The sequence below is a fragment of the Falco rusticolus genome, chromosome 1 (genome assembly GCF_015220075.1).
Source record: "Falco rusticolus isolate bFalRus1 chromosome 1, bFalRus1.pri, whole genome shotgun sequence".
NCBI classification, from domain to species: Eukaryota; Metazoa; Chordata; class Aves; order Falconiformes; family Falconidae; genus Falco; species Falco rusticolus.
In genome coordinates this window covers 13,781,092-13,808,424 of record NC_051187.1, presented here as the reverse complement: position 1 = coordinate 13,808,424, position 27,333 = coordinate 13,781,092, and the positions used below count along the sequence as shown (strand labels likewise).

Here is a 27,333-nt window from a genome sequence, read left to right as displayed (position 1 = left end):
CCAAAAATGAAAATTCTTATGCTTTTTATTGCAGGTTCAGTGTTAGTGTTTTGGAAAGCACAGCTGCATTAGAGGCAGATATTGCTCCACTCCCCCGCGACTCATCAGCCCCAGGCAACTCCAGAAATTGTGCCTGGTTTTGCAGTGCAGACAAGCGTTCAAGTGAAGACCCAGACCCTCATGTGACTTGCCACTGAAGAACAACAATGACCCAAAGTTCACAAAATAAAAAGGCCAGCGCATTAACTAGCATCCCTTGCCTTGCTGGGAGACACATGTGAGCTTGTTCCCAGCACCCCACCACAAGGATGAGTAGCCCTGCAAATGGGTTGCCCTAAGCTGCCCTTTCTGGATGTTCCGCTAACTTAGTTTTGATGAAAGTCCTTGCTATGCTGTGCAAGAGATGAGAGGCCACTCAGCTGGCAAGCTGCTCTGCTGATCAGCTCTGCCAGCAGCATGAAGTCCAGCCCAGCTCCTGAAAGAAACATTCCCCTCTGTGCTCTCAGGCGAGTCACACTGAGAAACAGAAACCCAAAGACTGTCTCCTCTTGCTGCCCACACAGAGCAATGAGCAGTGTCTCTTCCTTTCTCACAAGCTGACAGCTACTTCTTTTTTGTTTTTCTTTCCCCCACTACAGAACAAGAGATAACACACTAAAAAAAATATTAAAGGAAGTTAAAAATTCAACACCACTTCATTTCTCTGTCTCTCTTAATTAAGAAGTAATCCTTCCCATTCATTGCCAGTGGCCTCTTCTATTCACCTGTAAAGTGCTGGTCAGGTTGATTTTTTTCCTATTAGATCTCAAGATCCTGAAAACCTTCAGGCTCCTACAAGAATAAAAATTGCATTATGCCTATAATTTATGGTATTGCCTTTTCATGCGTATTTCCTTCTCTTGTGGAAGCCAAGACAGGGGCAGCACCAGGTCTAGTCATCAACAGTAATGTTACGAAAGAGATAGGCCATGGACTCGCCATTGTGGATTCGTCGGATGGCTTCAGAGAGAATCAAACTGATATCCACAGTCTTTATCTTGGGGCACTGCAGCTTCTGTACCTCGTGAGGAACCGTGTTGGTTACTACCACCTACAGAGTGCCAAAAAGAAAAAGACCATTAGTTGTGCCACTGATATGCTCGCTCTCACTGAACAGCTACCCTAGGGTTAACTCCAGAAGGGAGCAGCTGTACCTGCTCTTTCACAGTTCAGGGGGAGAAATCCTTGTATGTTGGAAAAAAAAAATAATAAAGCAAATTGTCTTCCCTACATGACAGTCAACCTGCTGAGGGGACCAGCATAACCAGCACTCTACAACAGCCATCTCCACACAGGCCGATGGGTCCATTTAGATTGCAGGGTCTGACACGTTTGTTACTAAGGGTGAGGTCTGAAATCTTATGCTCTTAAATGTACCCAACAGCCCATCATCAGCTGCAGGAGAGGGACAGATAGAAGGTCTGTACAGTGAGAAAGCAGTCACATGCACCCAGCTGTGGTAAGGGAAGCGTCCAGGCAGGGACAACTAATAACGGTGCATTAGGGAGAAAACAGAGAAGCAGATCTGATCCAAACAAGTATTAATCACACATGCTTTTTTTTTTCCCCTCCAATGAAGAACCAGCTAACTGACAGCATCTGATGAAAGCAGTAATTTCAGACATGAGCTAGGTGGCAGGGTATCCTGGTTTCAGCTGGGATAGAGTTAATTTTCTTCTTAGTAGTTAGTACAGTGCTGTGTTTTGATATGACACTGATATTTTTAGTTGTTGCTGGGTGATATTTATACTAAATCAAGGAGTGGCACAGAAAATTGGGAGGGACGCAGCCAGGACAGGTGACCCAAGCTAGCCAAAGGGATACTCCATACCATACGACATCATGCTGAGTATATAAACTGGGGGAAGAAGAAGGAAAGGGGGGACATTTGGCATTATGGCATTTGTCTTCCTGAGTAACCGTTAGGTGTGATGGAGCCCTGCTCCCCTGGGGATGGCCAAACACCTGCCTGCTCACGGGAAGTGGTGAATTAATTCCTTGCTTTGCTTGCATGCACAGTTTTTGCTTTACCCTTTTTCCCCACCTTTCCATCCTAATTGTTATTACTATTATTACTGTTGTTCTTATCTTTTAATTCTGTTAATTATTAATTTTTATATTTTTATAATTCTGTAAATTATTACATTGTTCTTATCTCAACTCTCAAGTTTTACATTCCTTTCTGATTTTCCTCCCCACCCTGCTGGGTCGGGGTGGGGAGCGAGCAAGCAGCTGCGTGGTGCTTGGTTGCCAGCTGGAGTTAAACCACAACACAGGGGAAGAACATCAGTTTGTGGGTCTTGGAGCCTTAAATCAACCCAGCTACCAGAGCCAGCCCTTCCTCTGCAATCCAGAAAGCAAACGCACCTCATCAATGGAGGATTCCTCTATGAGACGGGGGGCATCTGCTGACAGGAGCCCATGAGTAGCCATCACAAAAATCTTGTAGGCTCCACGCTCTTTCAGGATCTCTGCAGCAGCTACAAAGCTTTCCACATCATCAATGATGTCATCCTGAGAAGAAACAGAAATAACATCAAAACCAGGAGTTTACTGCGCCTGCAGGGCAGGAGAGGATCTGTAAGGTACTGCACCTTTGGCTACACACACAGACGAAAATAATGCCTGGCTACTTCAGCTGCTATTGAGATGCAATGACAGTCTAGTGCACAACTTAAGTCTGTGAACTACTTACCTAATTTACGGACCCTTCTGCTAGTGTGCAAAACAAATACTGTGTCTTGGAAACAAATTAATCCCTGCACATGCACGCACACAAACAGAGCTTATCTTCAGCAAGGGTGGTTTTTTTTTTAATTCTGATAGCAGCTGTATGTTGATTACTTACACTGCAGCATGGCACAGCAAGTATGAGAAGCTCAGCAAGTTTTTTTGGTTGGGTTTTTTTAAAACACTTCAGGAGATTTCTCTGCATGTCCTGGATTTGTGGCAGATTTGTAGACATCTAACATTTGTAGATTCAAGGGAGCAAGGAGATTTCAGGGCTTAAGGTGCTGAAGTACAAAGGGTTTTCAACAGAAAGATGAAATAACCAAAGCCACCAGCAAAGCTGGAGAAAACACTGGTAACAATCACATTGCTACCCCTACACCAGCAATCCCTCCTACCCTCTGGGATAAAGCATCTCAAGGAAAGATGCTGGGAGAAAGCCACCCACTCCCCCCCTTCGTCACAGTCATACCACAATGATGGCAATTCTTCCTCCAACGTCTCCAACCACAGTTATTGGTGGCTTCTCCTTGGCCATCATCACTAAAGAAGAAAAAAAAAAGCCCAGGTCAGTTAACTTTGAGTCAAACCACAACAGCTCCACCACACGCAAGGCCCAGCCCTTAACTGTGTCTTATATTGGTGCACAGATAAGAGACAGGTGCTTTGCATTATCCTGACACCCACCAAAGTGAGTAACCACTGGTTTAACCATTGTTTTCCTCCTTAAACGAACAGCACTGCTGCATTAAGATGAAACTGTTTCTGTGAGGAATCTGTGCTGACCTCAGAGACAGTAAGCAAACCCAAATATCTAACAGACCCCTGTGCAAAGAGAGCTACAAAGCAGCACTTAGCTTATGGGAAACATCAGTGACCTTGTGCTCCAGAACAGAACTTGAAAAAAAGGGGTATCTCATGACTGGGAACAACAAATGGGCTTCTGTGAGCAACACCTCTCAAAGGCATATGCTTTACAACGTGCTATTTTTCACCTGTTGGACTCACTGATTCATCTGAAGGATTTGAGAATCACGCTGCAGCTTGCTTGCTTTCTCTCATATCACCAAACACATAAGGTTCTTTCAGAAGCCATAAGGATGTTAATAACACCTGCTCAGGCAAAGAAAGCTTAAGGAAGTTTGCAGAAACAGATTTCCCGATTTTTTTTTTATTTAGAGTGGATTAATAGAAAAAGCAGGACAAAACCCAGTTCAAACTTAGTTCTACAAGCCAGTGCAACCAGCAATTAAAAGCAAAAGGACACATTGATGAGCTGTGCTATCTGACACATGGTGAAGAGAAAAATTGGGAAATAAGGTTCCACTCCCCAAAGACTACTTCTGCACTGACACAGTTCATGCAAAAACTACATGTGTAACAGGTTTTGTTTTGGTTTTTATCCTGAAAAACTTCCAGCAGCAGTATAAAAAAATAACAGAGATATGGACCAGGATGCTCTGAGAATACTGAGATGTAACACAGCCTTCAGACTCACACCAAACAGCAATCAGCCTCTGATATGGGCCAGGGACTTGCTATCCAGTAAGCCACACCTCTCACTTGCCAGAAGGTGCTGGTTTATACAGTGAATACAGTACAAAACCTCCCAGCACAGAAAGGACATGATGGTGGGCATGCACGTTGTCATTAGGTGACAATTTGATCTAACCACTGAAGCAAAGAGGAACATCCAGCATTTTGTAACACTTACCTGGCCCACCTGCACCCCCCAGATTCTACACTCCCTACGGGGAGTGCAGCAAAGCGTCCTACCAAGGCACTTCGTACCCCTTCTCTTTGTATGCTCAGGTCTTGCCAGGATTCTGGCCATAGAGACTTCTCAAGTGACAAGGAGTTTTGGACACACTAGATGGCAAGATTTTTCTCCTGTAAGATAACCTACTTCAGCATAATACTTGAGCAGCATGAGAACACAAGCCATTGCCCATCTAAAGGCTTGCCTGAATATTGATTTCTGCCCTCCTGGGACGAAAAAGTCCTACACAAAACTCCCCATCCTGCACAGCAGGCTGATCTAGTACTGTTCCCACAACTCATCAGTGCCTGGGAATGCTTAGAGTACAAGCACAGCTGGGTGAGCGAGTCAGACTGAGGGATGCGATGAAAGCAATTAGAAGGACCACAGCTCCATAGATTCACGAGTAGAGTCATTCTTCATACACAGGACCTACTCCACAGACTGGTTTTCTGTAAGCCTACCAAAACTATAAAGGGTGTCCAATAGTTCTGTTTTGACCAAAGTTATATTACTCATTGCTAGGTTTGCAGTTAAAAGTCACAGCTACCTTAACTGCTCTTTGGAGCACAGATTCCCCAGCCTCCTGTGCACTGTTATTTCTGAGTCTCCTACCAAATGCAAAGTCATGTCCAAATCCTGAAGGGAAAATGTTTTTGTAAGAAGGAAAAGTATTTGTAATAAACTAAGGTTAAGCATCACAAGAGATAAGCAGATGACAAATTTCAATTACAGGCAGTACCTACCTGCTTAGGTTAGTTATGAGTTTATTATCTAGTCTGGACAGTAATAGAACTCCTGGCAAGAGCTGTGAAATACCAAAATACATGTGGCCGCCATCCCATCCTTCACGTGCATCCACAGACGAGTACCTTTTCTGTTTAAAAGAGCCAGGCTACGGAAAACTCTTTTCTAAGCAAATGGTGAACAGGCCTAAGGAGCTGAAATTCAGCACTATTTTACTCACAAACACATGAAGTTTCAGCAAAACAGTATCCTTCTATTCCGTAAAGGAAGCAGACACATTCCTTGCTATGCTTAAAGGCTAACACAGCAGCTAGCAACATTAGCAGTGCTATGCATCTCTTTGTTTTTAAAATGCTGTATTTCCATTTTGCTTTATTTTTAAAGTACGGTAGGCAACATGTCGACCTACCCGGATCCTAAAGAGATGTTCTCCCTTTTTCGTGTTCAATTTCCTCTGCAAAAAAAAGAAAAAAATTGCAAGCCAAAGATCTACCCACAACCACATCGTATCTCAAGAGAACTGCTCCAGCGTGATGAGAGTTTATGCAAGGGTTATTGCAGCCAAGTTTTTTTTCTTCAAAATCTTTAGAAATATCAAGATGTGCAAGTCAGAGCTTCTACGAGAAGGTGACTTGAAAAATTATTCAAAAAATAAAAAATGTTTTCCTCCCAGACACAAAACCTCTATTTGTAGGTAGACAAGGGGGCAACAGAAGTAAGCCACAGCTGTAACTCCTGCCTGGCATAACCCTTTGGATTATGTTTAGGTTGAAAGTTTCTGGGTTTTTTTCCTGGAGAGTCAGAAAAGGTTCTTGTGGTATCTGTAACTTCTGGTGGGAACAATAAAGAAAAGAGAAAAACACAAACCAACCACCATTTTTATAAAACAAGAATATCAAAGAACACAGAGAGGTGGCGGGGAAGTAAGTTCATCAGCCAAACACTCTAACCTGCACATTCTTCTACACGCATGGTGCTTAGAACTACCATGTGTTAAAGGCAAGATTATCACTGGCACAAGGAAACAGCATTTCCAGGTGCATAAACCAGTTGCTTTAGTTAAGTAGTCAAAAATGGGTTAAGAAATGCTAAAACAATTCTGTTTGGAGCTGACAGCGTGCATTATAGTGATAATCAGCAAGATAAATAATGCAGCATTTACAACTGAGTCTATGAGCAAAAGGCTGCTCAAGAACAAACTGTTTTGTGAAGAGATAGACCTGTAAGGACAGATAATATCCTTGTGCCCAGGCTAAACACAGGGAAGAGACAGGGGTAAGGAAGTAGGAACAGACCTACGGTCACTCCAATGTTTTCATCCAAACTCTTCCTTCATAGCAGTTTGCTGGGCTCTGGGTTTGAAGCAGACCATTAAGCTATCTGTGGAAAGCACTGAGTTTCAAAGCCACTGAAATGATTCAGCAGATGGTGCTCCACTCCTTTTCTCAAGGACAAGGAAACATGCAAAGAGTCCACATGTGTTATTAAAGCACAGCCCCAAGCCAGCTGCAAGCTTTGAGGCACAAAGAGCACACAATCAAAGAGAATAACCTCAGAGTAACATCCAGTCTCAAAGACTCCGATTTCTGGGGTTTGAGTGACATGAGCTGCTGCTGCAGCTTTAGCACAGCACTTTTAAGTGCAGTTGGAAGCACCTTTGGCACTTTTCTGTTACGGCTACACCAAATCAGAGCATTGTATCAGGCTACACCCAGGACAATAAATAAGCCATTTCACTGCATAACACTCATTAATTAAAGGCACATGATGTCTACTAAAATAGGGAGAAAAGGTGCATGCCAGGATGCAGGAGCCCAGCCAATTCACTAGAAGCCCATGAAGAATGGCATGAAACCTAAGTCATTGGTGTAGGCCTCTGGGGCTGCTCCCAGACACAGGTTTCATGCCTCTCTGGCTGTAACTGCTGGGGACCCTGTACTGCAGAGTCTAGAGAGGGAAGATAGGATGTTCCACAAGATCTGGCTGTAGCCCAGAGCAGGATGCTCTATATTTAGTCTCAGCCAGGAGGCACCTCCTAACTGCCCAGACCCATGTCTGTGGTAGCAAAGCCAGGCAGACCTGGAGACCAGTGCTGTTTCCAGGTTTTTCTGGCTAGTTTTGATATAAGGAAGCATACAGCTCTGGGTGAGTAGCACATGTCCTACCTTTCACAATCAATACAGGGACACAGCTGAACCCTGCTTCACTCTGCCACCAGACCTCACACCACTAGGATGGCCGATCAAGGGTTTTGTTTGATGTTCCCCTTGAGGTGGCAAGACACTTTTCAAATGACTGAATCAGACAAGGAAGGAGGCATGGCAGAGAGGGTAAACACAGTCTCTCACAGCATTGCCATCCTTAACGATAGCTGCAGTTTCACATCTGCATGGCAGAGCACAGCTCTGTGGCAGAGCCTGCAACAGATGCTTACAAACTGCTTTTAGACAGATAAGACCTCAGTATTCGGCACCTCCAGTAACAGAACCCAGCTCACTCAAAACCAGGTATTTATCAGATTAGAAAACTGAAAAGCACCTTTCTACTGAGAGTTTTGGACAAGTTCACCCCATAATCCACTCCACATCCCCTCAAAAGACAGCTACCAAACTACTGCTTGATTCTTCTATGTTTGTGTCTTAGGCATGCAGGAATTAGCCAAGTGCTGAGTTTCTGCAGGAAATAAAGCGGTGACACACAGCAAATTAGCTTGTGTTTGGATAGCTGAGGACTGAAAACAACCTTCCACTGGAGTCGTAACTAAACCAGACAAGGGCACACTTCTATGTCAGCTACCATTTACAGGGCTCTCCAGCAGCATAAGCTCACGCAGTCAAGCTTCCTTAAAGTGACACAGTTGGAAATAAAAATACAGTTGTATCAATGCTCTGGTAGCAGACAAACATCAGCTAGTGATGTTTTGGAGGACAGCATCCTCTTCAGAGTAGGAGGGGAAGGAAAAGGCCAAGAGTGACCTCACAAACTCCTGCTTTGCTGGAAGGGCATGAAAAAATCCCCTTGTCAGAAGGGAGACAAATCAAGATGAAGTCCCAAACTTCATTGCCAAACCCCACCTGTCCCCAAGGCCCAAGAGGAGTTTCACCAGCAACATAAGCATTGTTTAATTGATTGTATTATAGTGAGTGATGACTGGGGTAATGTAAAACGCCCACAGTCTTACTTGCCTCCTTTCCATAACCTGCCCACAAACTGGTTGTATGTTCTCCCTAAACTTCAAAAGACAAGAGGAGACACTTTATCAGTAGCCTTAGCCACTGCTGGTATAATTACGTTTGGCTGCATGATGGAGATAGCTCCTTACCACATACAGCAGCATCCATCCTTTCCCACAGTCACTTCCCAGCCACATTGACAGCACTCAATTTCTGTCCTACCACCATCTACCTAGAAAGCTAAAAAATCCTCCCAAAACAAAGCTGGATTTGGACCGTACTGTTGTTACTTTACTGCTGCTGTTGCAGGAATACAAGCAATTCTAAGAGGACAACATTTCCCAGAACACAGGTTTCCTCCTTCTTTTGCTCTGTGCTCCCAGAACAGCAGCTTATCAATTGATGGCAAGAGCACAGGAAGCTGCTCAGCAGTGCTCTTGGAGAACCTATTCACCCTAGCCACACAAACCTCAAAACCTTATCAAAACAGACACTGGAAGATGATCACCTGGCTACCAAGATGGAAGAAAATTTCCAGCAGTAACCATGGCTGCAGCAGGAGAGGAATACAAAGGCCAGTCCTCCTCCTCTCTACACTGGGGAACAGCAGTCTGTCTCAGTGGCTGTTCCCATATCAGTTACACTTTCACATTTCTTTTGTTCCATTAGCTCAAGGAGTTTTGTTGCTAAGCACTGTAAAAGAACCACCTTTACCAGAGGTCTGTCAGTCTAACACTGTTGAGTGGGGACAGCCAAGGAGAACAATACTGATGCTCTGCACGTCCAGAAGTTAAGTAAAAACCTTCCCCTGTACCTTCTCCTACAACTCGTTGATATCAACCTTTCCTTGAGAAAAATTTCACTGGTCCAACTGCCATCAGGTTGCTTATACCTACACAGCTAAACCAACAGCTACTTCCCACCAAACTTTTCTCTTTTGCCCAAAGGTAAGCTGAGAAGCTTAATCTTACAAGGCAGCTCCAGACCAGGATGCACAGTCGCATTTTTGACCATCGGAGGGGAGTGACGACCATCATCCATGTCCTGCTCTGTACACTGAGCCTCTCCGTGAATCACTGCTAGTCCCAGCCGTAGTCTCTCAGCGTAAGACTGAGCCCTGCAGGACAATCACAGCATGTCAGGAAGATGTTGGGCTGACAACTTCACAGTCCAGTTCAGCAGGCCTCTCCCAGACCCAATAGGGCAGGCAAAGGCTGTTCCCCAGCAAGAAACTTCACTGGAAGTGACTTTTCATTCCTCCTCCTTAATATCCCAAAGCCCACTCTACCCCTTGGCTTCACCGCAAGGGTCTCCTGGTGTCCTGGTAGTCTCCACATGCTAAATGCTTTCTGAGATCGTCAGGTACCGCTGAACCTCATGCAGTAAGACTGATCCTAGCCCCCGGTGAACCACCTAGCTCTGCAGCAGCAGAAACCTCCAGAGTTTACTCCCACACGTTTGGGACTGCAAAATTCAGCTGCCCATCTGCACCACTAGACATCCATCCCATTTCCAGCCACAAAGGACTTATGGACCAAACTGCTGACCCATTTGTGATCCTCCCGTATTTTCCCTGGTGTAATTCCCATCAGCCCAGATATTTCCAAGTTACTTTTAACCAGCTATTAAAGCATCTATTTACCTTTTAGCTGCATCAGGAGATTTGGCTACAATAACTGCGTTTCTGTAATCTGGAATCTGGATGTGATAAAAAATTATTTAAGTAAAGACCTTCTTGCTAGCGAGTAACTGATTTGATACATGGCTGAATAATTGCACCCACTCTCCTTCCCCAGAACCAAATCTTCAATCTGTGGCAAGAAAATAGAGGCAATTGTACTTGGTTTTCAACATCAGTATTTGTGCATTCTGCCCCAAACACAACACACAAGTTTAGCACAGGCAGTGCTGCAGGTCCTACTCTGCACATGACTGCAGCTCTGCGCCTCCTTCCCTGCCAGTGCCCACAAGTTACGGCCTGGTCTGCAGTGCTGAGCGAGACACGGGGCACCACACACAGTGGGGGGAAGGAAGGGGAAGGTGCAGAGACCAAATGCTGGCTCTCTCCAACATACAGAGCCCCAGTGCCCATACAGAGAGGGTGCTAGCCTTGCGTTCAAAACAGGTAAAAGCGGGAATGCTCACTGTGTTTAACCTATGCTACACGGACCGGCTGCAGCTAATTCTGTCCAGACCCAGGGCCCACTCTCCCCGTATACGGAAGCTTTGCTCTCACTGTGTGGGCATAAATCATCATCTTTTGAGCAGGGAAAATAAAACCACTGTGCCCTACCCCCATCCCTGCTGTGCTCAGTATTCCTACACTCAGGCCAAGACAAAGTCTATCAATAATTCAGAGCAGTCAGACATCCACTGCAGAACAAAGGGCGAGGGAAGACAGTTTAACAGGATTTAAAAGGTGATTAGAGGCAGAAGCATAAATAGCATCTCTCAAATAGCACTAACTCTACAGAGAGCAAGCTCATCTGCTTATGGTCAAGAGTTCAATTTCTATCCAGGTACAATCATACAATACATTTTTCCACTTTTCTAAGAAACATGTAATAGGTACCCCCTAAAAGAGAATTAATTAACAGAATGATTGACCTAATCTGACCACACAACCCCTACGTAAGTGAAGGTCCAAGGCTGCTACCCCATTAAGGTGAATTAAGGCAAGTTGACATATATATAGAACTAGAGTAACCTCACTTCTTCCTGTATATACTGAAGCAAGAAAGGAGATGCTCTCAGGTTGTCTACTGGGAAGCTGAAGAAGCCTTGAATTTCCTTTTGATGAAGGTCCATTGTGATAATGTGTGTTAAACCTAAGAGAAAGAAAAACAGATAAATAATTCATTGAGATGACTCCCTCATGACTGGAGTTCCTCAAGGGTCTCTGTTTTCCAGACTATTTTAGCTATTACTCAGACTACTATGCCATGTGATAAAATAAGCATAAACATGTTAATGTAAGAAGTTCCAAAGACGTAATGAGAAACAGGCATGCAGTAGGTCACAGCACTAGGCTGACACTGAATTTCAGTATGACACTTCTAGGCCACTTTCCCAGCTGCAAGTTACAAAGAAATAAAATTAAGCTGAAGAAAACGAATTCCCCTGAAGTACTTCAAGGGCTCAGCAGGAGAAGAATGGAAGGATAGATGCCCTCTGGGATGCCCAGCAGCCACATGCACTGAAGCATCTGAGCTTGCCATGCTGTTGTTCCTTGTGACACTCACCTGCCTTGGCAAGCATCGAAGCCAGTAGCTTGCAGACTATAGAACCCCTCTTCCTCATTTTACTCTGTTTGCTGTAGGGGAAGTACGGGATGACTCCAATGATGTTCCTAGCACAGGAAGTCTTCAGTGCATACGCCATTATCAGCAGCTCCATGACAGCAGTATTCACATCTCTAGGAAATTTCAAAACCATTCCAAATATTAGTAGCTGTTTTTCCAGTGCAACTCCTTTTACTTTTATACCCATACCCCTCCTTACCAAACTCCAAGCAAATAATGTTCCATCTTATGCTAATGTATGCAAGAGCCAAATTGTAATTGCACAGCCCCTTCCACCATGCCACAGCAGATTACAATCAACTGTTGTATGTACAGGACACAGCTCCAGCACTCAAGAGCTGTGGACTGGAATCTGATTTTGTATTTTAACATGAGGCATATGATGATTTCCCTCCATCATCACAACAACAACAACAACAACAAAAAAAAAAGACATTTTTTTCATTTATGTTGGAACAAATGTCACTTCATACAGCGTATTTTGAAATAAAACAGTCTTTTAAAGAAGCAGTACACATGCAGCCAACAACTTCACACACACTGGATTTATTAAAGTATTTTTATTTTTAACAATGTAAGGCAGATTATTTGTCCTGCCTTAAGAAACACTGTGTTTTGCAGCAGTACGAAGTCCAGACTCATCACTTTGGCGGAGGTCAGCACCTCCATGCTATCTAGCTTATCTAGAGGTGGAAGGAACAACAGCACAGTAAATGCTAAACAACTGTTTCTTGAAAGAAAAAAATAAAAATGCAACATAGGCAGAACATACCTGTAGACCACAGCAAGGAACACACCTAAACCACAATTTTCAGGTAGCTTCGCCACAATGATTGGTGTGGTCCAGCTGAAGTGTATTAATCTGCATTTTAATTCATTTTGGAAGGGGAGGGAAAAAGCCAAGCCCTTTTAGTTCCTTAAAACCCTCACCAAGGGATACTGTCTGCATCATGACAAACTGATTCAAGACCATTTGGGAACTGAAGAACATGCACTTCAGAGAAGACAAAGGGACAGGCACTCCTCCTACAATGCAGACACCCTTGCTTGGGGGTATTCCAGCAAGGACAGCCTCAAATGACACACCACTTCCCCAGACTGGTCACCAGGAGGACAACACTGCCAGTGGCTCAGCCATGGAGCCTGTGGTGATATGGGGGCCTGACTGAGCCATCTTTCCACACAGCAGCAGAAGAATAAACAGCACAGAGCAGCTCAAAGCTCTGCAGAGCTTTTTGTACTTTACCCAGGTATTGCTCAAGGACCTGTTTTCCTCCTGACCACTGGGGACAGCTTCTCCAAGAGCTCACAGATACTGTTTTCCAAGCCTCCATCTGTGTGACCCACGACAAACCTTCAACCATTTCCATTTCTCCATATCTTCCCCCTTCTTCAGAAATTAACCTCTGTTTGTACCTCAGTTTGCGAGCACTCTGGGTCTCTGTTCTCCTGCTGTCCCTGCCAGCCCTCGCACACAATGCCGTTTACACACAAGAAAGCTTTGTTAGCTCTGAAGCACCCAGCCAAGAATTACATAAAACATAGCCCCCTGCCACACAGGACAATGAGCAAACAAAGAACCGTTTCTTCCCTTTGGTGTTTTAGCTGTGCCAGTGGGACCACAAGAGGAGAAAAAGATTCTACTATCAGTACTGTATAAAAACAAAGTGGCCAAGTTTAAGTCTACTTAAAGTTCATCCCAAAAATTCTGTATTTTCCATCCTTACTTTTCAAATTACTCTTAAAAAAAACATTCACATGGAAAGCAGATAGAGAACAAGACTGCTCCTAGGAGAAAATGTTACTACTGATTTCAAAAGGCACCAGCTGTCCTGGTCCTGCTGTGGGACACTAGTAGCCATACTGATGGAAAAATCACTGAAGGAACAGTACCTCCCTCAATATTCAAGCAGGACCCCTGCTGGACTCCAGGAAGCTCCTGCTAGGCAGACTCATCTGTCCCTTCAGCAGGGCCCCGGGCGGGGGGGGTGGCTTGAGGGGCTCATCGATTCGAGGAGTACCATCCTGGATGCTTCATGCTGAGCCAGCTGTCACAGTGATCTGCTCCTCTGCAAGGGGTGCTGACACCAACCAAGGGCCTGGCTTCATGGGGGGAACTAACATCTGTGGTGGAACCCCAGCCACAGGATCTCCAAAACAGGTACCCAGGAGAGCATCCCAGTCTCCTTGCTGCCCTCCCCACCTCCTGCCTTGACGTCGTACTTACGGTTACTGCCAGAAAGCCTGAGCCAAGACCACACACAGGGACTGTCGGCTCCTTACCAGGACATTTAACGCCAGCTCAGCTATCCCCCACACTCTACTTACCACCCCTCTCCAGCAGCCTGAAGCCTCCTTCACTGCTCCCCATCCCTGCCTGAGCCATCCCTGGAGATCCCTGTTCTTGGGGCTGAACAAATGACCTACATGAAGCTGCCAATCAACTTTGCAACAACACTCAGCACTAAAAGACTCCTTTTGCTTTTAGTGTATCACTAATAGTTTTCCCTCATAAGAATGCTAGTCCACACACCAGTAGTCTTGGAGGATACCTGTCTTTGCAACTTTTTTAGTTCTGCTATATGATTTTTGGACAGGGAGCTTATATCAAATACTCAGGTCTTTCTCTTCTCTCTGTGCATTTAAGATGCAGGCTGTGAATTCATTCCGCAGCATAGCAAGGTTGTTTACCTCTCTACTCCTTTCCTACCAAGTCCTAATATTTTGTTTGCTTTTCAAACCGCTACTGAGTGCAGAAGTCCTATACTTAGATTATTCAATACAGTCTGTGTTTTTAATCTCCTGAAAAACTCCCTGAAACCCACTGCAAAACTGAGATGCCCTTGAACCTGTCCTCTCAAGCAATGCAGCAAGGCACAGCTGCAGCTTAAGAATAAAAGATGACTTGGCAGCATAACAGTGGCTCCTCACCTGGGGGGCCTTGAACATTTTGGTTAAAAGGGACCCTTTTCTTGGCCCACAACACTGAATTCAGTTTATGGAAAAAACAAGGAGATCAACAAGTTAAAAGCAGGGGAGGTTTTCCCATCTCAAAACTACGGCTGTCCATAATGCTTTCTCTGAACACCTTATCTGTTCCATGTTTACACAGCTCTCAGTTACAAGTTATTTCAGAGAACTCTCTCACAAGGGACAACAGAATGGCACTATTCTCCTGAAACATAATCCCGCATCAGTGGATTTTCATTTTGCAGAGATTTAGTTGCGCCCTGAGGGAGTAACCACTTGGAGCACCTCTCTGGAGAGAGATGAGCTCTAGGAAAATGTCTCAGCCTGCAAGAGTAATTCCAGAAGTGAGCAAGCTGATCTTGTAGTCTACTGATTTCTTTAACAACAGGCCAAGCATTACAAGGAGAACATGAACTTGAATTCTCACTGGGCTCTATTTCTTTGGCAAGCAAGAAAAATTTCTGTTTCAAGGGTATTCTGCTACCTTCTTGAGCTCTAGTACCTACTAGTTCCTGTGATCTCCAAAAATCTGAGCTGAATTTGGTAACTTGAACAAAAACTATCAGACCAGGAATACCTTTGTTTTGCTAACTGTGCAAAAGGCATCCTATCAATACTTCATCTCTGAAACAGCACCTCCCTTACTCATAGTTGGTAATTTTGCAGTTAACATTTACATGGAGGCTCCCTTCCCAAAACACTAGTGCTGCACTCTTTCTCTGCCAACAAGCAACAAGGTTCCTGAGGTTAGCAGCTGGTTTCCTAACCCCTCGGTTACTTGCAGCACTTCTTTTTCCTCTTACTCCAAGGCTAGAACAGCCCTACGTAAAAAATAAGAAGGCCCACTTAAGAGAAGGCTCAAGATCATTAAGAACTGTAAGAGTACAGGAAGGAAGCTACGGACTTCCACCTGAGCTCAGTTATACATCACTGCAACAAGAGAGGAAAAATAATCCAGCTTGTAATAAAAGCAATAGCTGCTGCTTGTTGCTGGCTCTGCTGCTTGGTAATTGGAAGGCAGAGGAAATTACACATTCTGCAATGGACATGCCAGTCAGAAATCACCAAGCAACTGAGCCTGCAAGGACATCAACAGACAGACCAGGGATGTTTCACTTGAAGCCATCAGTCATACTTGTTCTTGCCTCAAGTGACATACTGAAGCTATTTGACAACAAGCTTCTCAGTTTGCTGTGGCACAAGCGATGCTCTGGGAATTTTAACAGCTTAACACTATGCAGTGTCTTAAATGTAAGTCAAAGCAATGACAACACTGGAAAGCGACTGGTTATCACACCGGGTAACAGTGAGCAAACCATCAATATCAGCAAATCATCAAAACATCAAACAATCTGCTGAACCAGAAATTCAAAGCATATTACAGCTGTAAAACTGAGCCACTGGCCCCTTACCTGGGGATTGTCTGTATAATGAAGATATCCTGTCCTCGGACGGATTCTTTTATTTCAACTCTTGTTTCTGAAGAGGATTGAACACAGAAGTCAGGGAGTTTTTTTCAAACATCAGATTTACAGTGATAACACACCATGTTTCAGCAGCACTCTGAACCCACTGGTCAGGGCAGATGAGGACTTGCTCCTTTGCCCTTCATGCACATACACACAGGTTTTCTAAAGGCTGGTCCTGGGAAGTAAAGAGCTGGCATGGCATACCAGTGAGTGAGTTGTGTTTACGATGCAAAACCAGGCTGAATAGCTGTTCTCTTACATGTAGAAGACAATTACCTAACTCTCAAGGAGAGATCCTTTTCACTTCTGCATGCAGAGTGTTGAAAGCTGTCAATATCACATTTCTTAGTGAAAAATAATCCCCCCCAAAGCAGAACAACCTTCAGTACTTACCAAGAAGGTGAGCAACTGCTCTTTTGCAGCTTACCACTGGGTCAGCTCCATACAGGCTGGATAGCCCAAGGCAACACCAGCAGCACAGAGTTCAGAGGGACAACTCCCCGATTTCACTATCAAGGTCAAGACTTCAACACTGACACAAGCTGGAAACCAGGGTCTCTGCTCAACACAATTCCTGCAGTCCCAGGCTCAAATGCAAAAGCTGAGCCCCAAAGCAGCTCTGCAAAGCCAAAGCAATGACACCAGGTTTCCCAAGGCGCCTGTCTTAGCCACTTATTTTCCACACAGTCATGAACTAGAGAGCAGATATAAGCTCAAGGAGAGAAGTATCTACCCAGCTACCAAACTCAGAGTCTAATTGCCTAGGCACACTGGCAGCAACCTTAAGGGACCCTGCTGAAAGCTGACTGTGAGTTGCTGTGCAGTGATGAAGAATAACTTCAGACCTTGTAGCAAGCAACCTGATTTAAAACTAAACCCAAAGGGCAGCGAGCTCTTACTAGCACAAATGCAACAGCCAATCCAACCATAACCACAGCAGCTTACACACTGCATGGCCCACTCTGGCTGTAAGAGCAGCAGCACTACCATAAACCCTCATGCTGAGCCAAGACTCTTTCCATCCCTTCCTAGGGCAGCTATAAACTGCCTGTGGCAGGAGAGGGCTGGAAGAAGGGGATAAATTTAAAAGTTTTCAAGGCAGACACTTAGAAAGCAGGCCATTACTTTTAAACCTGGGACAAGTTTTGCTAACCACTAGAGCATGTAAGATTTTGTAGCAGCTAACACCTGAGGTAGGACTCTCCTCTACAAGAGAGTTAGCTGATGGGCAGACAAATGAGAGAACAGGGGAAAACAAGGAAGACGTTTAATGGCTTTGTCCAAGGTCAGACACAGAGGTTAGCAGTGCCAGGAGCAGCAGTAGTATCATAGCTGAATCACTGCACTTATTAGACAGGTTTGGCTAATGGAGTTACCCAGTATTTCTGAGACTACCTCAAAACAGTTGCAAATAGTAAAGATTTCTCTTACCTCCATTAGTTTCCTGGTACACCACAGATTTTCCCAGCTCAGCTCCAAGACGCCTGGAGAGAAAAAAGGAAATTAAAAATGGAGAAACCCAGCAGTCAGTGATCCAAAGCAGAGACTGGACAAAATATCACAAGATACTTTACCAAAATATCACCAAGAAAACACAGCACTGCCTAACAGGTTGCTGAGTATGCTAGCCAGTCCACGGAACTACAGGTTCTCCCCTTCCTTGGGGGTCTCCTTCCCTCTGACATCCCTGGGGCACACTGCTCTGCAGCCCACCAATGCCATACTCTAAGAGCCAGGCTTCACATGACTGACCAGAGGCTGTGTCTCCTTATGACAAAGGACATCTTGCTAGTCTATGCAATGCCACCTTAGGTGGATCTGTTCCGGAACTAAACATTAATGATTTACTCAGACTTGATTAATGGCAGTTTAGTCACTTTTTCTGACTCCCACATCTCTTATTTCCCCACAAGCCTTTCTTTCAAAATAACTCAGCTGATTGAAGAAATTTTAACTTAGAAGTTTTCTGATTTTTTTAAATTACTCCCTCCTCTTCCTGAATGTCAAACCTACGACATTCATCACAACAAAGATTACAGTTGCCACCTGCTCCCTGCCCCCCTCCCTTTTTTCTTTAAACTTCTTTCTTATATAATAAAAATCCACTTTGAAGAGCACTTCTTAAAAGGCAGACTTTTCCCTCAGGTGACACTTCTGTATTTAACTGTACTGACAAGTAATCCATTAGTAAGAGAGACCATGCATCAGCGAGATGCTTGGGACAGGTGTGTTGCTGCAGCTCAAGGCAAGTCCCTCCTCTCTTGTAGGGTCTGCTCTGTGGCTATGCACACATGCTGGATTAGGAAACAGTTTATGCCTGAAAAATACCTTTGTTCAACACATTGATTATGGTGGTACTTTCCTGTCTGCCTATATACTGTATTTACCTGGACACATGCCAAAATCTTGTGAGTCAGTACCAACCCTGAACAAAAGAGCCCACATCTGTCACTGGCTCTCCCCAGCCTACTGCCTTCAGAAGTCAATCTCTCTCCACAGACTCAGCCTTGTATTTAAATCACCTCAAATATTTGTTTTTTCAGAAGTCAATGAGTGAGACAGCCTGACACTGACATGCTGCTCGCCCATCAGCAACTGCTGGACTTAGCTATGAGCCCACAAGCTGGAGGTCTCAACTAGAAGCTGGCCTGGAAAGCATGGCCAGGACAGCTGTGACAACCGATACTTGAATGCAATGTGATATATTTGCTTAGCTGGCTACAAAGTGCGTATTGGGCACACATGCATTCTCGATCGCATGTGTGGCAGCACGTTTTGCAATGGCTGTGGCTGGGGAGTGAACTCCCACATCAAGAACTGTATGTGTGAGATTGTAACCAGCCTGGCTCATGTACTGACTGCAGCATTGCCCAGGGACCGTGCAGTCCAGAGCAGGCAAGCCACCTTGCCTAATCCCTAATTTGGCTTCTCTCATCAGCCCCACTGGGTTAAAACTTGTGGCTGCAATACAAAGGCATCCTCAGTACCTTCAAAAAACTGCTGGCAGCTGGTCAAGCAAAGGCAAGCCCCACTTACTGATGCACAGTAAAAGTGAGTTTTGCAGATTAGATCCGTCAAGCTCTTGCTGCCCACTGGGGATCCCACTGCCTTTCTGATGACAGCCAGGCATTTGCAACCACTAAGCTTTGGCCGAATTGCTGCCAAGGCATCCAAGTTGAAACAAGCTCAGGAATCACAAGCAAAACAAACCAGTATGCGTGGGGAAATGTTTAGTGACTCACACTTGTTCCTCCACAACTGCACAGCAAGTCTTGCAAGCTCTCTTTGGAGGCATGTGCACCCTGACTTCACTGCAGACAGCACATTCTGACCTCACTACTGGTAAAAAACCTCCATTAATGAGACTGTGCAAGTGCCTTTGGTCAACCAACCCTGCATCTCATGGCCGGAAGGAAAGCTTCAAAACCAGTTCAGCCAGACACATCACAGCAAAACAGCCTTTGGAAGGTGGCACTTTCAATGCCAAGTGCTGGCAAACAAACACAGCAGAAGTCTGTGACACTGTGAGGATGTACCTGGCAAGGAGAAACCAGAGCTCAGTGCTCCCCTATTCAGACTGTACAGCAGCAATGCAGTTTCTATGCTGCTGAAATAAGAAATCAGAAAGACAAGTTTGCTCCCTGCTGGAAAAAGGGACACTAAACAGCTCTGCTTATCAAACCTGGGTGGAGATAACAGCAGAAGAGACAGTAAGCAGCTGCCAAATTAAATGAATGAGTGGTAGTAGATTGCTCTAGTCAAACAATAAATCCCATCTCTGCTCCAACTGTTGACTGCAAGTAAACAAGGGCAATGGGGAGGATACGAGATAAAACAGCCCGTAAACCATACATCAACACTGCCTGCAGCACTCTGCAGTCCCACGAGCTGCGGGCATGGCAGACAGACCGACAGGAAGCTCCACCAGAGCAGTTCAGGTATGTTTACCCAAGGGGCACACCTTCCACTAAATGCCTTTCTGAAGGCTTGTGTAAGCAGAGACTTCAGCCAGTGAACAAGGCTAATAAAACCTCGATTTAGTCAAGGATATTAAAGAGGGGACTGTTCTAGCAGCTCTTGTTGTAAAGCACTGAATTCCAGAGGACTTGTGTCAAAAGGAAGATTTGCAGAGAAGTCAAGGGCAGAGCATGGCCTTAGCCACTGCACAGCCTGGGAGCAACTGTTTGCAATGGAGGTCTGAGATAAATTCCCCCTTCCTGTCACTTCTCCCTTCTTCCTCCTCCACCCCCAACTCCTTTCTCTGTAAATCCTCTCCATGCAGAAGCTTCCAATTGGTCATTGCTTTAGGCAACAGAGGTATTAAACTGACAGCAAGAAGTCTGTTTGCATTTGGCTTCAGGACTAACAGCATAACCATATGAACAGAGGCTATCACAATTCCTGGATCACTTGTCTGCAGATACTGGCAGATCCATGCTAGGAAAGAAAAAGTAACGCAGAGCACATCCCCCTGCACAGATACAGCTTCTTCTGGTAAAAATAATACTTCAGGTCCTGCAGATAAACCACATCTCCAAGCAAAGTGAGCTCCATCAACAAAAGCCTTGCTATGTGGTGTGGTATTTGGGTATGGGGAGGTGGGGGCCTTCGGTGATACTGAAGTTTTTAAGACTACAGAACAGTCAGGCTGATTTAACAGTATTTGTAGAAATCTCACTTGTTATATCAGTCCCGTGCAGACATCAGAGCATGCACATACTTCTGGAAGCTCCCTTCTCCACCCGAGCGACACAGAAACTCAGTTTGGTGTTGGTTTTGTTTTTAAAAGCAGCAGTCTTCAGAACTAGGATCTGTTAAAAAAAGCTATGCACACACAGTCCCGCCAAGCCCAGCTGGGCACAGTGAGATCAAGGTACTACCACTCCAGGCTGCTTCCAGCTCTTATAAGTTTTTAACACCACCTCAGTGCAAGCTTTCCCTGTGCAACCACTCACTGCTCCTGGTAGTGAAAGCCCTGCTCCTTGCTCTGCTGTCCTCACACCAGCTCTGTCACTAAACCGAAGACCTGATAGCATCCAAAAGAAAAATTTTATTTGTGGCTTTAAAAATTTTTCTCAGAGCAATTGGCCAGTAAACAATTTATATTGACCTGGAATATCTCTCTCTGTAAACACTGCCCAGGAAAGATGATCTAAACTTCCAGAGTCTCAACAGATGCCAAGAAGATGTTAAGCTGTGGATACAAAAGTGTTTACAAAATCTGTCTTCAATTCACAACCTAAACGTGAACAGCTCAGAAGTCACCTGTAGTTTAAGAAAGTGACACACTGCAGTATTTTAAGAATTACTACAAGGCTGTATTAGACTGTACTTTAAAATGGTCCTCTGAAGGCTGTCAAAAACCACTGTACCAGGCTCTTGAGACAAAGGACAATCCGTTAAAAGAGTCCTGACGTATAACTGAATCAAAATTCAAGAGGCAAGGGCACTTGCAATATTTCATGCCATCAAAGCACATCTCAGTACCGCTGGGAAGGGCTCTCAGCCTGGGCTGTGTTTGCTTCTCTCCCTCTGCACCTAAAGAGACATTTGTGAAGTTATCTCTGAAGGCAGATTCCAGCCAACTCGCAGTGCAAACATTAAATTTGAAGAGAAATCTGCATACAAAGCCCTTGACTATGATATGATTTTATTTTGGCAATATCCTCTTCATCACAAATATTTTTACTGGTCTCAGCTCTGCAAATACCCAACTCCCCTCACGCCTACAGACTACCATCGGCTGTATAACCCAGAAGGAGCTGGAGCTGACAGCAGAATATCTGCTCTGTGCTTGACCGTGGCCAATGCAAACCACAGCCTGACTTCAAATTGCTTTTGAAACTTCAGCAAACCTTTAAAGATCAGTCAACCAGTCCAGCTAACACAGTGGCAGCTCTACAGTGTATTTCCTAATCTCCCACTACAAGAGCAAGCCAGAAAAGGGAAAGGAAACAGCAGCTTCCTGGATACAAGGTAATCTGTTCAGATGTCGTTATAACTATCTGAGCTCTCCTTTACCCTCCTCCATCCACCCAACACGACTAGATACTTGAAGAACAGTCCCTACTCCTCGTCTGCCACTTGCACCCAGAGTCATCCGGTACTTGCATCACTCATTCCAGCCATGCCAAAAGCCATGCAGCTGAACTACTGGCAAATACAATGCAGATTTTCCTCTACTCCTACCAGTCTGCCCATGAAGGAACTTCCCCTAAACCTGGCACTGGCCAGCACAGAAAGCTACTATGCCAAGCTTATCTGCTCAGTCATATTACATGCTCCATCTAGGTTGCACAGAAAAATCTCAAAGCCCAGCTGCTCCACACTCACCCTACTTCAGCACTGTCCCCTGCCTGTAACCCTCTTCAACTGAATTACTTTTTAGATGGTTATTCTTTTCCCTTCCCAAAATCCTTTGATGCAGTTTCACCCTGTAGCATCTCTTTAGCCTCCTGCCACAGCGCTGCATCTTCCAAGATGGAAAAAGAGCTGGTGCCACCTCCTCTCCTCCTGTAGCACCACACAAGAGCTCTTTCCAGAAGGCAAGAACAGGGCTTGGAGATGGGGGAAAGCAGCATCACAAGGTTACTGTGTCTGACTCCCCTGTGCTATTCTCTCACATGCTGGCAAGACAACCTAATGAGGAAGGCTCTTCCTCCATCCCATCAGAAATTCTCCTTCAGCTGAGGGAGGTTGCTGCAAGTCCTCCTAACATACTGTCTCTTCCAAAAGCTGGGTTCACCTCCCACTCAGACACAGAAAACACCACCCTGGTTTTAGTGTTGTGTACCCAGCTTCTTATGACCAAAGATCAGAACACAAGTCTCCAATTTTCCTCATTACTCCACACTGTTTAGGCTCACAGCAGTGCTTTTACCTTTATATCGCCAGCACTTTCCATGCTGCAAACCAAATGCATGTCTAGAACACTCACAGCTTGCAATGAGTTTACAATAGTATCACAGCCCACACAACACAAACCTGTAGGAGCACAGGGGAGGGATTAGGAAGCTTCAATCAGCAATCCCCTCCAACCCAAACAGACAAGCAGGGAGTGGAATGTAATATTTGTACCATCTGAGCCAAACACTGCAGTCAGAAGGAGATCTAAATGCAGCTGTTGGACTCGAGATTAAAAAGATTTCCTAAACCTCCCTCCCCGCAGCAGCACATAAGGCCCATTTGGGATCAGCACTGGCCACAGAAATTATCTTTTTCCCCTGCAAATGCAGCTTGCGATCAGGTGCCAAGTGTCCTAATTACAGCAGGAGGATTTTTTCCATCTGGGAGAGAATTTTTAAAAACAACATCCCTCTCAATTTGTAAGATACAAGTAAACATATGGGTTTGTTTGTTTCAGTCGCCCTGAATCTAAGGAGCATCTTTATTACTTAGTTGCATGCGGTGTTTGGTTCTCATAAACCAGAACATAAACAAAAGCTCTGAAACTTAGCCTAACCATTTAGTCACTCAGCCTATAACCAGACAAGAATACATAATGGAAAACTGTAAAGATCAGAAGTGTGCCAGAATGCCACAAAGCCTGAATCGAAAGCAAGTTTAGAAGTTTCGCATTAAAAGAAGCAAGGAGATCGAACAGCTTTCAGATGTCTGGTTTATGTCACACTGCTCCTCTCCAGGCTTGAGATTAAAAAGACAAAGGATAAGGCAGGATTGCTCAAGTGTCAATTTTAACATCATACCTGCAGGCAAAAAGCAACAGAGCCTAGAGGGATGAGTGTCTCAAGGGGCCCTACTCCTAATATTGTGTGTTGTTTTAAAGTTCTTTTACTACTTATACTAAAGGTCATAAAAAAACTTTAAAAAGAACGCACAATATTAGAAGACAAACTCACCCTTATAAGACTGCTCCAACTCTATTAAAAGGCGCAACTGAGCTCCCCAGCAAAGTACAGGCTGGGATGTGACACAGTGGGAAAGCCAGCAGTCATGCAACTTTTGCAACCTGAAAAAACAAGGGATATATTACACACATGTTGCAACAGCCCCTGAGCTCCTAAGGGAAGTCAGTACAAAACCCACCACACAAGATGCTGAAAATACCTTTACTTTTGAGATTCTTTACTGCAGGCAAATCTGTACTATTAATGGCTCCTGATTTTGCACCCTACTCCAACAAAACCTCATCCATATATAATGTTTTACACCTTTTCATTTCAGAATGGTCACTACTCCCATTTTACAGAGCTACATGTCGTTAGATCTCAATTTAAGCAGCAGCTGTGTACCACACTGTTGTGCTCATACCACCGCTGGAGCATCCAACTTCCTTGCTGACATTAGATCCAAGGCAAGATGTCCACATCACCTCTAATAAAAGTTTACTTTGTGAAGGACAGCCAGGAAGGAGGTCATTCTCTGGATCCTGCCATCATCCACCCTCAGAGAATCACTGGAAACCCTGCAGAGGGTTACATCAGCACATCACACAGCCAGCTGTGCACACCATGGCCTGGGGAAGCTGGCTCTGTGTCTCTTTTCATTACATCTTTTTTAAAAGTGAGTAATTTCTAAGACAAAGAGCAAAGAAAAAAGATTGCCTGTTTGCTCTTTCTGTCCTGAGAACACAGAGCTTGTTTCCAAAGGACTTCTGTTATGTTCTGTGTTGATGCAACAGGACAAGTAAAACCACGTCCCTTTTGTTGCAGCAAAACTTACTTTTTTTATATAGAGAGACTTCATTTTCAGAGCTGTATCAGTGAAGGGAAAGTGATATGGACTGACAAAGCAAAAATACATGAAAAAAAAAAAGAAAAAAAAAGCTTTCCACTCCCAAACACAAGGATTTTCCTCTCTACCTCACACCCAGCAAAGTCCATTGCTGTTATCCAACACACATCCCATCAACACCAGCGATCCCAGCCAAACAAGTCAAGTCAGCTTCCTGGAGATAATCTGTGCTAGGGATTGAACATACTGTTTACTAAAGCTTGCTGGACAAATAGCAAAACGTTCTTCCAGTTTAAGGTGACAGCACACCTGTATTTAGCAATGTTTCCAATTTAAGCATGCCCTTGGAGTCGGGAATGGGCCAGCAGCTGCCAAAGGAGTAGCAAGGATGCTATCTGCTGCAGCAGGCAAACAAGCACTAAGCCCCCTCAATTTTGGGAGCAGCTTCCTATGAACTGTAGCTGAGAAGAATCAGAAAGGAAATCCAAATCCAGCCTTAGGATGACAGCTCCCCAATACACAGATGACTCTACCAGAAAAGCCCCTTTGGCTGGGAGTGCCCCAACTGGAACGAAATTAATTCAAAACAAAAGATCAAGTGTCAGGGGAAACTCAGTGCTCCTCTGTGCACCAAGAGCCCCATTTTGGAGCCACCTGTTACCCCCACCCACCCCCATTCAGCAGAACCCAATATATCCACCCTTGCCAAGCCAAGGTCAAACTCTGCCCAAATTGATGGGCTGAAAAAAAAAAAAGCACACTTCCATCCCTAAACTTTGTTAGCACGTGCTGCCCACCTCTCCTACCCCATCAAAATCCACTTTGGTCAGTGCAACTGCAGGTGTTGCATCAAGATGCACAGATGGAATACTCCCTGCACCCCATGCAGGGTCACCAGCCCGTCCCTGCAAAATGTGGTGGAGAGAGTTTTGAGCATCTCTCAAATCAGTTAAAACACTCTCATTCAGCCAGGTTTCACCTCCTCCCTCCCCAAAAGTAACAGCCTCTGCTGCAGCCTGGCCTTTCCAGCATTGAAACAGACGTCAAGAGACAGAAGAGACAGAAAGCAGCGGGTTCGTTTTCATCCCTAGGTCAAACTGAGCTATCAGGAGGGATGAGCCAGCGCTGAGGAGAAGGGAAGAGCTGCTTAAGACTCCCAGTGCAAAACCTCCACAGCAAAGGTGTTTGCAGCAGATGCCTTTGGCTTGGGAAGGCGGGAGGACGCCCACAGCCTCTCTGAAGAAAGGCTGCCTGCACAGCGGAGCTCACGGAGGGGTGAGGAGGGACAACTGGAAGAGAAGGAACTTACTCCGTGATCCTCTTCGCCAGCTCGGTGCAGGCTGCCGTGGAGTTGGCTGAGAAGACTCGGTAGCCACTTCTGGCTGCGTTCATCGCCAAAGCGTCATGCAACCCCCGTGGAGCTCGAAAGTGAGAAAAAACAGATTTATAAGGCAACAGCAGCTTCCGTGGCATCCTTTTCTTCCTCTCCGCCACGATCACCGCCCCTTAAGGGGTGGGGAGGAGAAGGAGGAGGGGAACCCTTCCGCTACCTATGGTCATGCTGGTCCACTGCAGTAGCGAAGTATAAAAAGGCGGCCGGAAAATATTACTATTAAAATGGAGGAGCAGCTGCCCTGGGCGGGCAGCCCTGCAGAGGAAACCCCCCTCCCCCAGGGGTCAGGCCTCGGGGTACCCCAACCCAAACCTGCCCCACGCTCACCCAGAGGCACCTCATGCACCAGGAGAGGGAAGACCCCCCGAATGTGGGTGGGGGTCCAGGGGCAATGCAGAGAGGGGCTCTCTCGGCTGGGGAAGGGGGGGGGGGGGTGGGCTAAGGGGGTGTTGCGGGAAGATGCGGGGGGCTAGGGGGTTTCCCTGTGAGGCAGCAAGGCTGGAGAACGATCCCTACGAGGCCGGGCGTGTGAGGATCTCCCTCCCGGTCCCCTCACACAGCGAAGTGAGTTCCGCCGCCTGGCTAGAGCGCCGCTCCCCTCGGCGGCCATCTTCTCCGCGAGCGAGACTGCCCCCACCGCCATCTTAGGTGAGGGCACAGCGGCCACGCTCTCCCCTCACAGCGGGAGAATAGTATCAGCTACTAGCCGAACAGCGCCGGTACCTGAACAGGAAGCGTGAGAACGGCGTAAACTCTCCCTCCTCAGGGTAGGGGGTGGGGTGAATCGCCCGCTTCCCCGGCGCAGCTACTTCCCGTTTCTGCCGAGCAGTGTGAGGCACGACCTCAATGCGGCAGCTTCCCTGCCCGCACCTAAGATGGCGGCCGCTCCCGTGGCCCACCGGAAGCGCTGCGGCGGCGCTCTAGCCTCGCTCTATGGCATGGGGGCGGGGGCGGCCTCCCGCCCCACAGGGCTGGAGCCTGAGCTCTGCCGGGGCCCGGCTGCGCGCTGGGCCTGGGGCTCCCCGCAGTACCCCGGGGGGAGATGCTGCTGGAGCTC

At 45.7% G+C, this 27,333-nt stretch overlaps 1 protein-coding gene across 6 annotated transcripts; it reads right to left on the bottom strand.

Moving 5' to 3' along the window:
* Nucleotides 1-7: 7 nt before the first annotated feature.
* PRPSAP1 (phosphoribosyl pyrophosphate synthetase associated protein 1) lies at nt 8-27,156 on the bottom strand. 6 transcript variants are annotated; one of them, XM_037410917.1, is made up of 11 exons: nt 27,000-27,156; nt 26,193-26,304; nt 17,621-17,673; nt 16,133-16,199; nt 11,691-11,863; nt 11,161-11,276; nt 10,091-10,146; nt 9,420-9,565; nt 3,242-3,312; nt 2,407-2,553; nt 8-1,090 (listed from the first exon to the last, which is right to left on the bottom strand). In XM_037410917.1, the coding sequence occupies exons 2-11, from the start codon at nt 26,273-26,275 to the stop codon at nt 932-934; spliced, it is 1,071 nt and encodes a 356-aa protein (XP_037266814.1). In that variant the 5' UTR covers nt 26,276-26,304; nt 27,000-27,156; the 3' UTR covers nt 8-931. The 6 variants fall into 6 exon arrangements, with proteins under 6 accessions (XP_037266814.1, XP_037266796.1, XP_037266820.1 ...); XM_037410899.1 differs by lacking the exon at nt 27,000-27,156 and adding an exon at nt 26,793-26,938; XM_037410923.1 differs by lacking the exon at nt 27,000-27,156 and adding an exon at nt 26,604-26,752.
* Between the last annotated feature and the right edge of the window lie 177 nt (nt 27,157-27,333).